Genomic DNA, 14,096 nt, shown 5'->3' with positions numbered 1-14,096 from the left:
GAACAAATTAAAATCCTGTATTCCCACTTGATTTGCTTCTTCCCCTCAGGGCTCATCCAAAGCCTTTTGAGGTTTGCTGCAGATTGAATGAAACCCTACTGGATGTCAGTGATGAGGAATAATGGGATTAAGTGAGGCAAGTTTTGCTTAAATAGTAGGAAAAACCTTTGCAACCATAAGATCAATTGGGCCACAGAGCTGGCTGCCAAGAGGTGTGGTGAAATCTTTTTCACAGGAAATGTTCAAGTGAAGACTTGAACCACAGCCATTTGCAAAGGGTTAGAGATATTGGAGTTCGGCCACGGTGTGTGGGTGTAGACTCTGATCTTTAGGAATTGCATGAACTTATAGTGTTTCCTTCTAGAGCTGAACAATCACATGAAGATGTGCTGCTGTTCAATTAGCTTAGCACAACCCAGAGGTTTTTTTTCTTGCCCTGAATTTGGCTTGGCCCCCACTGCATTCTGCTCCTAGTCCAGCCTTCTGAAATGGAGGATAGAAAACTTTTGTTAACATCCTTCAGCCTGCCTGGATGCTGTGTCTGATAGAGTCTAGCATGTTCGTAAAAGTCTGTGAGAATATATGGTAGGAATGAGGCCTCTGAAGAAAACCAGCAAAACCATCCTTGGTTTTGACGTTTCTGTAGTAATGGCTACTTAAATTATTCCAAGAAGACACGTGCTTTGGATTTCAGTGTCAAATCTGACAGTAACAGAACTAAATTATCTCATTTATTTCACTTCTTCTTGTTTGTCAAGTTGAAGAGTTGGGTTTGTTGGTGAATTTAAAGACCTCTTAAATAGTCTCCTATTGTCATTGTCAGAGGTAGGATGCTGGACTAGACTCACTAGCAGTCTGACTCAGTAGGGTATTTCATGTATTTTTATGTAAGACTCATTCCCATTTCTAACAAAATGGGGGAAGGGTTGGTATTTGGCCATAATATAAGCACTGGGAAATCATGGATGTGATGAAAGTTCAAATGCCAGGAGTAGGGACATTTGCAAGTGCTAGCTGGGCAATTTAGAAGATGCAAGAAAAAGGAGTTTATGAAATCAAGCTTGCTTGATAGTGAACATACTATGCTCAGATATAAGAACAGCTGTCAGTAGCAGTGTATGATAGATCAAAAGATTTTTACACAAAAACAAGCAAAGGGCTTGCATGAAGCCAGGAGGGTATTCTTTCCCCTGGGGAATGCACAGGAGGATGTTCCCCCTGTTTCTTGAGGCATATCTCTGTGGTGATGTCCATTTTCTACAGGAAACAAGATAGACCTATGAAACTGATGACTAGCACAGGAAAAATTTTGCTATGAATGAACACTTTCAGTAGCCAGGGACAGAAGACTGACTAAAGGAAAATGAACTTCCTTACTCAGCATCATAGCTTCAAAATATTATTTAGACAGATCTGCTGAGCTGCACGCTAAAAAGTTATTTTTGTCTTCATTCTCCCTTTATGGCCAAAACTTCTTGGGAAGAGTAAAAAGAATTCTGTCTTTTCTAGTACATCAGCAAAACAAATATATGAGTGTGGGGCATTTATTATTAGCACTGGAGTGAGACGCATACAATTGAACTGGAAGATCTCAAGTAGAATTTGTTACTCTTCCAGTAAGGAAAATCATCCTTGGAATTATGAACTGATCAGAGAAGATCCTGAAGAGAAGATTCATGGTCATCAGCACAAAGCTAAAGTAGAGTTGCTTTCATGGCTAATCAGTTTCTACATATAACCTCTTTGGTAAATATTCAAGTGGAATTAATCCTAAATAGACCGTATAAGGCACAGCCTACCAACATTATTTGTCTGGTCTTCTTTCTCCTTTGTCTCCTGATGTTCACAAGATTATGGTGAAATATCTGTAAGTATGTAGAGATTAGATCAAAAGCATTTCTGTGCTAAATACCCCTGAATGCTAAATATCCCTGCTATTTGGTTAATAGGGAGACATACAGTCTCTGGGGAGACCTTACAGCAGTCTTTCAATATATAAAAGGAGCTTATAAGAAAGACGGAGAAAGACTTTTTACCAGGGCCTGTAGTGACAGGACAAGGGGTAATGGTTTTAAACTAAAAGAGGCTAGACTTAGATTGGTTAAAAGGAAGAGATTGTTTTACGATGAGGTTGGTGGGACACTGGAACCGGTTGCCCAGAGAAGTTGTAGATGCCCCATCACTGGAAGTGTTCAAGGTCAGGCTGGATAGGGCTTTGAGCAACCTGATCTAGTTGAAAGATGTCCCTGCCCATTCCATTGCAGGAGGGTTGGACTAGATTATCTTTAAAGGTCACCAACTCAAACCATTCCATAATTCTGTAACAAGGAAACTGGAGCTTAACTGCACTTCCAGTGGAGCTGTGTAGTTCACCTTTGAGCTTTGGAGCTGTATGCACAGGGGATATTCCTGTTATTTGCAAATCCCTGAAAGGAGCTTACCAAGAGATAGGTAATTGTCTGCTTCATGTGAAATGGTTGTAAAAGTGAAGGAACAAGGAGAAATCTTCCAAGGTCCACTTACAGGTTTTATTCCTCAAAAGACAGCTTCTCTTTAGAATTCTCTCCCCCTGTATACATAACTGCAACCTGTCCTACTGAGATCCAAGAAAATAATGAAAATTACTTGAGTGATGTGAGTAGAAAGGATGTATGAATCTGATGCTATTTTTCTGTGTGTATAAACTCCCTGTCATATTCACCATACAGAGTTAACTGACTAGGAAGGACATCATTCTGCTGCTTTCTTAGATCATGTTGGCAGGAACTATAAAGGGCATCTGCTTTTTCTCAAATAATAGCTTGTTTAAAAAAAAACTTTTTTTTTTTTCATTAGGATCAGGTGGGCATTTTATTTCTATCACTATTCTTCATTTGTTTATTGTGGCATGCCCAAAATTGCTAACAACCTTGTCTGAAAAAAATTATTTCTTTAAGCAAATATAGCAAATCAAAAGAAGACTGTATAAGTATCCCATGAACAGTATGCAAAATGGTGCAAGAAATTAGATTATATCCTCTAACCTGGCCTGCTGTTCTGTTTCAGACATTGTTGAATGAGCTAGACCGAAGCATGGGGCGATACCGAGATGAAGTAAATCTCAAAACAGCCATCATGTCCTTTATCAATGCTGTTCTGAATGCTGGTGCTGGTGAGGTGAGTCACTGCCCTGGAAATTCCTCCTAAAATGTTATGCTTGAATGAATTTACCTTGGAAATGGCTAGTAGATTAAGTCACAAATCTTGTGTTATTGAGTGGATATAGTTTGTGGAAAATGACGCTTGTTAATATCAGTCTTATAATGTCTTCCATATTATTTCACTCCCAGCCTCTTCTACTGAAACATAGACTACTTGCACTGAAATGATTCCTTCAGGGTTTTTTTGGTTTTTAAAGAACTGCAAAGCACTTACCTCTTGATTTCAGCCTTTTAGAAAACATTTTGGTTTACCTTCAGAAATGTTTTGAAATGTTAAGTTGTTTTGACTCAAAGCCAAACTCAAAATGTTTTAATTTAAAAATGTCAAAGGGATACATTTCAGAAAAGACAGTTTGTTGTTTTTCTTTCATTAACAAGACTTTCTTTTGAGTCTGGAGGATAGTTTAAACTGATTTTATTTCATTAAAAGTGTTACTTTTGTTGCATTGGCTTTTCTTTTTTTGGTTAAACCACAACAGACAACAAGCTCATAAAGAGCTCTGTCTGGCAATGTAAAGGCATTAATTTTTTTTTACTTACTTTACTGGAATTAATCATCCTGTGAATTTGGTGTCAGGATAAATGATATTAAAAAGGGAAGAACTGAGGTTTTAAGTATTTTTTTTTAATATGATTAAAACCTTTTGGAGCCTAATAACTTGGTTTTCCCCCACTTTTTAAGGACAATTTGGAGTTCCGATTACATCTACGATATGAGTTTCTAATGCTGGGAATTCAACCTGTCATTGACAAGCTAAGAGGACATGAGAATGCCACACTGGACAGGTAAGACATGTTTTCTGAGAACAGTTATTGATCAACAGAAAGAGTTCTTAGAAACTCTTCTCCATTTGGGTTTCAGATTTAAGCACAAAGCTGTCTCTGTCTCTTCCTAAAACTGACTGCCTTTAAAGACAAAAAGGCGATTTGTCCTTAAAATTAAAATCAGCAGATGAAGTAGGATACATACATACTAAATTGGCAGTGGCTGTGGCAAGGAGTTCCTGAATTGCTTTTCTTCTAAGCTGGGGATGTCAATCCAAATGAAAAAAAAAAAAGTTCTAATTCTTTTCTCTTGTAGCAAAACTGGAACAAAAGTCTGTCCTGGTAGGAGGGAGGGAAGCCAGTAGTTCATTGACTTCTTTGAGACTGAGTATGTTTGGTCAAAGCGCAGGTTCTGAGTTCCCAAGGTTTTTCTTTAAGCTCAGTCTTTTTTGTGATCTAGCTTGTACCACACCCTCCCAAACAGTAGCACTGGCACAACTATGAGAGAAGAGGGACCTGTGGTGGTCGAAGGAGTAGAGATGCCAAGGGGGCAAGAGAGAAGAATGAGGAGCATCTTCAAACAGCCCTGCTACTGCACAAAATGTAACACTGAATGGCACCTTCAAATTAATGTGTTAAAAGTTATACAGATAATAAATGCTTTCTCCACTAGCAAATCTATATTTTGCCACAGTAATTGAAGCTGCTAATGACCTTAAATTAAACCCTTCACAAAGCCACATGCTGAAATAAACTTGGAGTAAACAATCTAAACAATTTGACTGAGACACTTCAAGAAGTTAAAAGACTGATGAACCAATGAGGAGCCTGGTAAAATCCATTTGCTTAACAAAATTAAGCATTTTAAGGTGTAAGAGCAGGCAGCCGTGGGAGTCTACCTTCTCCTGTGACCACATTAAGCTTTGTGGAGAGGCATTGACCTGCTGATGTGCTGCTATCCCTTATTGTCTGCTACTCCAAGCCCCTTCCTACAGAGCAGGGCTGATTTGTAGGTATCTGATATCTGGGATTTCCTAGATAGAAGTGTCAAGTTTACCAAAGCACTTGGTGAAAAACCTATGGATCAGGCCTATGCCTGCAGCTTTCAAGGCACCATTTTCTCAAACATCCACTGTCAGGAGCTGCTATAGGGTAATGGAGTTATCCCTGAGGGCAAATGTAATGTGCCTGAGATTCTGCATAAGCACCAGGTTAGCACCAGCTGTCTGTCATAAAGAGTGGCCTCACATCTTTGAGCAGGTGGAGGCGTATACCTGTGTATTAATGTCACAGGGAAACATTGCGTGCAGTTGTACGTGTCTACAGTTTGCTGTTGAGCTGGAACCAGTAACATTACTTTTGATCTACAACATTATAACCAAGAAGAGAATCTGTCCTGTAGGCAATCCCTGTTCCTTTGGTCAGTAACCAGGAGTATTTAGGAGGGGCTTAGGGGCACTTTTGGATCTTACAAGTTACAGTGCTGAGAATGATAACAGATTTGAGAGGATCTCAGATGCCTGGACTACATAGACTATATGCCAGGTCTATACAGGGGGATGTGCCACAGCCTTTCTCCACATCATCTGCTGTGCTCTGGTCGCCAGGCAAGAGAAGTCCAGATGCCATGGTCAAATGTGTCGCTCACCAGGTCCCCCAGATCCCAACAGAGGCATGCTGCTGTGCTCATCAATAGGCAAATGTAAAGACAGCTGTGAGCTCTGCTTTCTACTAATCCACTGAATGCATCTCTGCTCCACCATGTAAAAGAAACAACTTGTTAATGGTCTAATATCTGGTTAACAAGTATGGCATGGACTTTTTAGAAACTTATTATCACTGTAGGCATTGCATTCATCACAAATAGAATATCCCTCTCCTATTTTATGTTTATTTTTAGCAGCCTTACCTCAACACAGTGACTTAGCACAAAGACTAAAGAGTGTGTATACCTCAGCCAGCCGTTCCTTTTGGCCTGTCACTGACTCCCATGAGTTGCCTTGCATACCTGTCCCAGCACTTCATGTAAGAAAGGCTTGCCAATTTCCAAGTGTTCTAGCTGGAAATGAGGTGTTGCTGCTTCTGTAGTGACATGCTTAGTTTAAGTCTGAATTATGCCATCAACATTGGCAGGTTTTGTTTGTTTTGTTTTTCTGTTTTCTCTTAGGCACTTAGATTTCTTTGAGATGGTCAGAAATGAAGATGACCTGGAACTTGCCAAGCGGTTTGACCTGGTAAGTTTTTCTCTGGAGTACCTGAACTTGCCAAAGCTGAACATTCACTTTGGATGCTTGGTGCAACTTCCCTTTGTGTTCCCTGAAAACAATGATTGACTTTGGTGCTGAGAGTGGCTGGTGCTCTTGTTTTCACTGTTTCTCATTTAGCAAGCAGGGGGTCTGTGATGTGTGAACAATGAAAACAATGATCACACATAGGTCTTCTGCCAAGTATCTTTGACAAAGACTTCTTTCTTTTGTTTGGCTGAAGGTTCAGGAGTAGAGGAGGTTCTCAACCCTGCTCTCATGTTCTCAATCCTGATGATCCAGTTGCATTCCAGTTTCAGACATCCCCTTTACAGAACTATGGGTGAAGCTTGGGCTCTCCTCTGATACTTTTCCCAGGATTACAAGAAACTCTCCTGAAGACTGTCACCTCAGAGCCTGTGGAGAGGATCAGTATTTTAGATTGGGTGGATTTTAAAGATGAGCATAAAACAAGGACAGTTTCCACAACCTCTAGCAACAATAAGAGTCTGTAGGGTCCAGAATAGTTATAGTTTCCTCTTTCTTTGTGACCAGCTCTTGCTGCACACTGATACAGAACAACTAGCTCTTTCCTGCTTAGCTTCTACTATTTGTGCCACCACTTTTTAGGACCCAAATGTTTTGCTTGCTCCAGAACAGCTCTTGGTGGCTTTGCATGCCTTCCACCTTTCTAGCCCTTTACTTTGGGGATCTTTTCCGTACTGGAGTGGGGTTGGCAATGCTGGTCTCAAAGACCCATGTGCCTGCTCCTCACTGGAACTTGCAGCTGGACATTGCAGGAGACTCTGCAGAGGTCCAGTTGCTGGAAAGTTGCCTGTCACTGTGTTCATCAGATCTTTCACAGTTAGTCAGGCTTTCACTGTGCATATTTTTTCTCTTACTTGTTCTTTCCTTACCTTCTCTCACTTCAGATCCACATTGATACAAAAAGTGCCTCTCAGATGTTTGAGTTGATCAAGAAGAGATTGAAGCACTCAGATGCCTATCCCTATTTGTTATCCATCCTCCAGCACTGCTTGCAGATGCCATGTAAGTACATCACAGTTTTCCAGAGTAAGGGGTATTGAAGAACTAGGTGAAGCTTTGGTGTACGTACAGGGTCACAGATACCAGGACACACACTGCCCTTGGCTTCCATTCAGAACTTGGCAGTGGCCAAGGGAGTTGGTATGACCGACTCCATCCAGCAGATTTTTGTTGCAATACTTAAAGCAGCAGCTTGACCTCTCTGCACTTGCAAATAAAATTAAGTAGCTGAGACATTCCAGTTAGTCACTGACAGAGCTTTTAATGATTTTAAATTAGAAGTTTTAAAAAAGAAAGAGCCCTTGTGCTCTAGATCAAGGAATTCCCAGAAATAGATACCATTTTGAATATTAACAAAATTCACTGAGGAATTTTTCTGGTGAAACAATACAGTACTGAAAGCTGTTCTGTCACTGGGAAATTCCACAGTAAGTCCTCAGGCTGCTATCTCATGGCAATGCATCGATGGAGAGCTCCTGAACTCAAACTGACAAATAATATTGGCATTTGTTTTCAAGAGAAGTGATAGGAATCTTCTTGTTAACTGTAACAAAATAATTCACTTATGCTTCCAGAGTGTGGCGGCTGAGCAAAGGCATAGCAAGATCCCTAAAGAACTGCCTGCATTGATCCTGTTAGGTATCAGGTGCTGGTCTTCATTACTTTCAGCCACACTTGAGCAGTCAAACTGAGAAGGGAACATGAGGGAGAGGTACTGTGGTATGCTTTTTCCGAAAGTAATGTGGTATGTTTTCAGGCACTCATTAGATTCAAGTACTGCCATGCACAAATTCAAGCAGTTGTTTGTACCAGTGGTCTCCTTGATATTACTCTTTAAGACAGTACTTGAGCTTTAGGTATTGACCTGGATTTTTGGTGGCAGAAGGGCTAAATCCTGCTAGGCCAGGACAGGATTGTACTGGAGCAGTTTCAAAGAATCTAAAGGTCTAGGTTATGTAACTCAGGGAGCTGAGATGAACTTTATGTTACTTTGGCTCTTCTGTTTGAGATCCATGGGATCAGTCCCTTTGGTTCAATTTCTGTTCTTTCTCTCCACGCTTTTTGGTCATGTTTGTATGAAATTTTCACGCCAGTTGAGTTTCACTGACCTGCAGATAAGTGAGCATGCAGACAGAACATCTGATTGTTTTTAAAGTGCCTGGTCATAATGTTGCCTAGGTACCAAAAAAAATCCCAACATCAAGCCCCAGAAAATACTAACAGCTATCACAAAGGAATCACTTCTGTAGGCGTTTAAAGTGCAAGTTAGAGCTAATCTGTCAAAAGGGTTGCACAGCCTGAATGTGCATACCAGGCACAGAGTTGCCCATGCCTGTTATGTGCTGTTCCAATACGCCAGGTGTTTGTAAATAATCTGCTAGCAACACTTTGGGGTTAGGCTTTGTGTTCTATAATTTACTACATACAGGATTGAGATGGAAGGTGGAAAGGAAGGAATGACAGTCTGTTGGCAGGTCTGTGCACTTTGGCATGGAAATGGAAGTTCTCATGGGTGGGTCTTTTTCTATACAGATAAGAGGAATGGAGGAAACTTTCAGCAGTGGCAGCTGTTGGACAGAATACTCCAACAAATTGTTCTTCAGGATGAACGAGGAGATGATCCGGATATAGCTCCACTGGAAAACTTCAATGTCAAAAATATCATTAAAATGTAAGCAGCATTATTATTGTTTATTTCTGTTATGCAGGTATATGATAAGTATGCAGGTGCTTAGGAAATAAAATATCATATCTGAGGCCTTTCTTATTTTAACTTAGAGCTTCTCGTTGTCTTGTTAGCCTTCTAAATAGTTTCCTTCTAATGACATCTTAACCAGACAGTATTTTCTAGCAAAATCCTTGCCTTTGACTTCTAATTTCTATTAAATATTAAGCTGGTTAGAAGAGCAGAAAAAATACCCATGACATTGTAAAAAGGCTTCCTCATGTGCCTTTTTTCATTAAGAATGTTGATGAAAGCTTTCATTGATATTAAAAAAAAAAAAAAAAAAGTGGTCATCTCTACTTAGATCTCATTCCTCACTATTGAGCACATAGTTTAGAAAGATTTCAAATACTGGAAAGCAGCCCCCACCTAGCACACAAAACCTTTTACCTCTTCATAAAATGTCTGCATGCTCTCACCCACAGACTTGGCTGAGGGCACTACCATTATTTTTTCCCATAGGACACATCATTTGAGAAGTCTAGCTACATGAGCTGGCTCTCATCTCAACTTCCCTGTTCTCAGTCCTTTTTTAGCCAAACTTTTGGATTCTTCATTCCATCCATCTGCCTCTGCAGGTAATTCATGGCCCATTACCCTTCTGAATTATCCACTGAAAAGAGCATTTTATAGAACATAAGCCTTATATGAAACCAAATTCTCCTGTACTAAAAATCTTACGGTCCCTCCTGTTACAGGCATGAGCCAAAATCAAAACTGATTTCTCATCATGGAAAAATACACTGGTGTTGATTGCTTTCTGTCTGTCTGGGTATCAGACTTCATTGTAGACCTCGTGCCTGATCTTCCCTTTCTACTTTCATAGCTGCTCCTCATTCTGCATATCTAATCAATCCCCAGCATGCCCTGCATATTTTCTGTCAGTAATAGGAAATAGCTGTGCCAGTATGAGATATGAGCATTGCCTTGTTACTGATATATTACCCAATAGATAAGCATCCTCCCACCTTGTAAGAAATAAAAAATAGAACCACAGAAAGTAGAAAAAAAGATGGCAATCTGGTCTCGTATTAAGGGTGGGGTGATTTGTAACCCACAGCAGCTATGATTATTTTAGTGATGACTTCTCTCTTTCAAAATAAGTAGACTTGGCACTTTGAGGGCATTACCTGAAGACAGGAACGTATCAGGATTTTTTCCCCAGGCATTCCGTTATCCCTTTTCAGGACTTTAAGCAACAAGCCATCAAATTTATATTAGCTGTTGGCTACAGTAAGGATCAGGATCTGGAACCAGACTGACCACTGGTATGATCCTGTACAAACATGTAAATTCACCAGGTTGCCTTTTGCTGATCACTACACATAATGGCCACTTGCCTGGGTAGCTCAGAACAAGTTTAAATGATCTGATTTCATCTTTCAGGCTTGTGAACGAAAATGAAGTCAAGCAGTGGAGGGACCAGGCAGAGAAGTTTCGGAAAGGTGAGTGTATCCTCTGTGCTTGGGGAGGCAAAAGAGTAGGCAAGACTGATTCTGATTCAGTCACAGAGCAGCAAGCAGCAGAGCTGGGCGCAACTTTTCCTTTTGTGGACAAACACTGCTTTGTTCCCTCCAGTACGTTTTGTCTCATGGTGATCAGTTTATGTGTTTCATAGGATGGGGCTTCCCTCAGTCCTCACATGAAGTGATTTTATAGTCTAAGTGAAACTTGGGCATTGCTGTCTTGATCCCTGAAGATCACTGTCAAGACAGTCAGACTGTTTTCTTTTTCCTGCTCTCATTATACATCCCCAGTTGAACTGACAGATTTGTCAGCTTTATTTCAGCATAACCTGCATCTCTTCAGGGACCGTTCATGAGCTTTATTTCATCAGCCCCACTTGCCTGTTCCCCCTAGATCATGCCGAGCTGATGAGCAGGCTGGAAAAGAAGGAGCGAGAATGTGAGACAAAGACCCAGGAGAAAGATGAAATGATGAAGACACTGAACAAAATGAAGGACAAGCTGCAGAAGGAATCCTTGGAGCTGCGCCAGACCCGGGACCAGATGAACGACCTGGTGGCTCAACTTAATGAGTTCTCGGTATGAGACTGGGACCCTTCCCATCCTTGTTTAAAGCCTGCTAACTAGTGAATGATGAACAAAAGCACATTATGAGTGAAAAACTTTCTATTGTCAGTACAGAGAGAGTCTGTCTAGCCAGCTACCAAAGATGAATACTTAGAAGCTGCTCAGCTTTTAGCTGAGACTGAAATCCCTGAGCTGGTGGTATAGAATGGATAATGCATGGGCTGCTCCATTCCTTCTCCTCAGCCACCTTCCTTGCAGGAACTGCTGAGGCACACATGTCCTCCTCCAGCCACAATTTTTACTGCTGAGTGGGGTGGCCCTGGTTGTTATTTCAGTGGAATAGAGAGAAATCTCTGGGATACAAAGGTAAATTTAGTGAAGAAACAGGATTCCTGTCATGCTTCAAGAGCGTCTGTACTGCCTTGGAGCTCTGCAGAAGTGACATTTGCAGCTGCTCCCTGCTGCTTGGTGCTCCTTCTGCCCCAGCAGTGTGCCTGAGCCTCAACTCACCAGTACACAGCCCTGAGATGTTAGACACTGCAGAAAGCAGATTCATTCCCTCCTCCTCTTTCCCACTTTGCATTAGTGGGGTCTAATGACAGGTATTCAGTATTTCAAACCCTAAGGTTTAAAACCCGGGAGTTCAAAAGTTCATAAGATAGAACTTTTCTCTTTTTTCATACATAAGGAGAAAATAATACATTTTGGCTTCCTTTACTAGCTTTCTGTTTTTCTGAGCCATTTATGGTTCCTTTTTTCAAGCTCTTCTCCACAACTTCAAGGGCTTGAAACTTTCTCTTAAATGAAAGCTGAGATTCCTCCCTTTATTGCATGGCTTTGAGTGCAGGAGGCTTTAAAGAAAACATCAAATATTTTGAGACTCGTAATAAAATCACATTAGCTGGCAACATGGAGTTATTGTGCCTTTTAAACTGTTTGCTTTCTTTTTCTGTGTGTTTTTTATTTTCCAGCAAGGGGGCAGCATTTCCTTCCCACCCCCACCACCCCCGCCTCCAGGTGGCCCATTAGCTTTGTCCTCTTCTCACACGTCTGAGAATTTGCCGCCGCTGCCACCTCCTCTGCCTTTCTCCAGCTGTCCCCCTCCTCCTGCTCCACCACCTCCTCCAGGAGGACCTCCTCCCCCACCAGGAGCACCACCTTTCTTCAGCATGGGAATGCCACCCCCTTCAACAACCACCTTCAGCAGCAGTGGCACCAGCCTGAAGAAAAAATCTATCCCGCAGCCTTCACACCCACTGAAATCCTTCAACTGGGCTAAGCTGAGTGAGGTAAGAAATTGCAGTACTCTCAGCAATTAATTTACTTTCTAAGTATAACTCGGTGTTGATTAATGCCATGAAGTGCAAGGTGACAGAAGCGACTGATATTGTGGCTTTCCATGGGCTGAGGTCAGTAGGAGTCAGTAACTGTCTTGAGGGAGTCTCCCCAGTTCTCCAGCAGTGCAGCGTATCTCCTGTGATGACCAAGGTGCTGGTTAGATTGAGCTGCAGTAGATCTGGGCATGCTGTCAGTTAGGCAAAGCTGTAGGGGGACTGAATACGTAAGCCAGAGCTGGACACCTCCAGGACTGGTGTGCCAGAGCTGCCCTCACTTGTGCGTCAGGGAAAAGGATGGCCAGAGCCAATGTGGGCAAAACATGGTGCGAACCAGCTCCAAACCCAGCCTCCTCTACACTGGCAGGAGCTGTCACCAAGGAGACAAAGGTGGCCTGATTCTCCTCACCATTTGTTCATGGCCATGAGGGAAGCTGCCCTTCTCATTGCATGGTTACAACTCTGTCTCTTGGCGATAAAACTCCAAATTGGCAATAAAAACAGAAGACTTGGATTCTTCCTGTTGCACTAATTTTCTGCCAACTTGGTTGCCTCTCCTTCCCCTCCACTTCTCTCTCTCCCTTCTCTCTTCCCCCCTGCCCCCCCTTCTCTTTAGGTCTTAATTTATTTTTTTTTAACTGATTTAGAAAGAAAAAAAAGTGTCTGTGTTGAGTTTGGATGGCTGCCTAGAAACCCAGGTTCTCTTTTAGACTGAAACTCACCCAGGGCCCAACTCCGGCATTTGGAATGAGTGTCCAGGGACCTCTGGAATGCCACAAGAATTCTCTCTCCCCCTCTCTCCTTTTCTTTAAAATAAAGTGAAGTGAAATATTTGCTGCACCGTCTGTGCTTGTCTGTCAAGGCCACGTGGGGGGTGTGGGAGAGAATGTAAGGACGGGGATTTATTTTCCTTTGCAGAACATGGGACTTAGTGCTCTGAAGAAAAGAAATAATAACTAATATATGTATATATATGAATGTATATGAAAAAGAGAGAGTCACAGGTGTTTCTGTTTAGTGTACAGTAACTGTAGGCTTATCCTGCCCTCAGGTTAGGGGTGAAGGCAGCTGTGCTAATAAAATTGAAGACCTGGGTGGTGAGGTGGGTAAAAGATGCTATTTTGAGGAAGGCACAATAGTTGGAAAAAGGGGCATAAGAGGGTGGGGGTTTTTGGGAGGTTTGCGAGTGTTAGTATTTTGACCTAGTAAGGTCTCTGCAAAACTGCAGAGGTTGTGGTGCAGACACAGGTGACTTGCCTTGTTATTTGGGTTGCCCTTTGTCATGGAATTATTTAATTCCACTGACTGCTGGAGGACGCGATACATCTTGTCTGTCTTCATCAGTTATGCTAGATTCTCTGCTTCAGTACCAGTCACTTTCTTTCTGTTCACATGGATATGAATCATCTGAATGCAAAGTCACAGGTAGGTCGGATGGCCTCATCTTGCCTTTTGTTACCGTTACGGCACTTCTGCGGTGTTCTCCTGAATTGTCAAAGAAGCCATACTTGAATGAATGAAGACTCACTGGCTGGGAGCCACGTATCTTGAGTTTTTGAGCATGGGAAACTGAGGCTGGAAGTGTGCATAGTATTATTGTGGTTTGCGGTGTGTTTAACTTCCAGTGCACATGAATACAAGTTTTCCCCACAAAAACATTTTGAAGAAAAATACGTCTGACACCACATATATGTTTTTCTTTTTTAAAAGACTGGTCTAGTTAGCAAAGAGCACAGGCATCTCTGCAC

The 14,096-nt window shown here is 41.7% G+C and overlaps 1 protein-coding gene across 1 annotated transcript in view; it reads left to right on the top strand.

The window, feature by feature from the left end:
- Positions 1-14,096, top strand: part of DAAM2 (dishevelled associated activator of morphogenesis 2) — a 147,943-nt gene that overhangs the window by 89,070 nt on the left and 44,777 nt on the right. Inside the window, exons 7-14 of the mRNA XM_050894758.1 lie at positions 3,046-3,156; positions 3,883-3,986; positions 6,133-6,199; positions 7,141-7,258; positions 8,789-8,927; positions 10,368-10,426; positions 10,842-11,026; positions 11,986-12,303. Coding sequence (XP_050750715.1) covers positions 3,046-3,156; positions 3,883-3,986; positions 6,133-6,199; positions 7,141-7,258; positions 8,789-8,927; positions 10,368-10,426; positions 10,842-11,026; positions 11,986-12,303 — 1,101 coding nt within the window. The remainder of the gene's footprint in view (positions 1-3,045; positions 3,157-3,882; positions 3,987-6,132; positions 6,200-7,140; positions 7,259-8,788; positions 8,928-10,367; positions 10,427-10,841; positions 11,027-11,985; positions 12,304-14,096) is intronic.

This window comes from Gymnogyps californianus, chromosome 3 (assembly GCF_018139145.2).
Source record: "Gymnogyps californianus isolate 813 chromosome 3, ASM1813914v2, whole genome shotgun sequence".
Classification (NCBI taxonomy): Eukaryota; Metazoa; Chordata; class Aves; order Accipitriformes; family Cathartidae; genus Gymnogyps; species Gymnogyps californianus.
The sequence above is the reverse complement of the archived record's forward strand: the minus strand, read 5'-3'. Positions and strand labels throughout refer to the sequence as shown.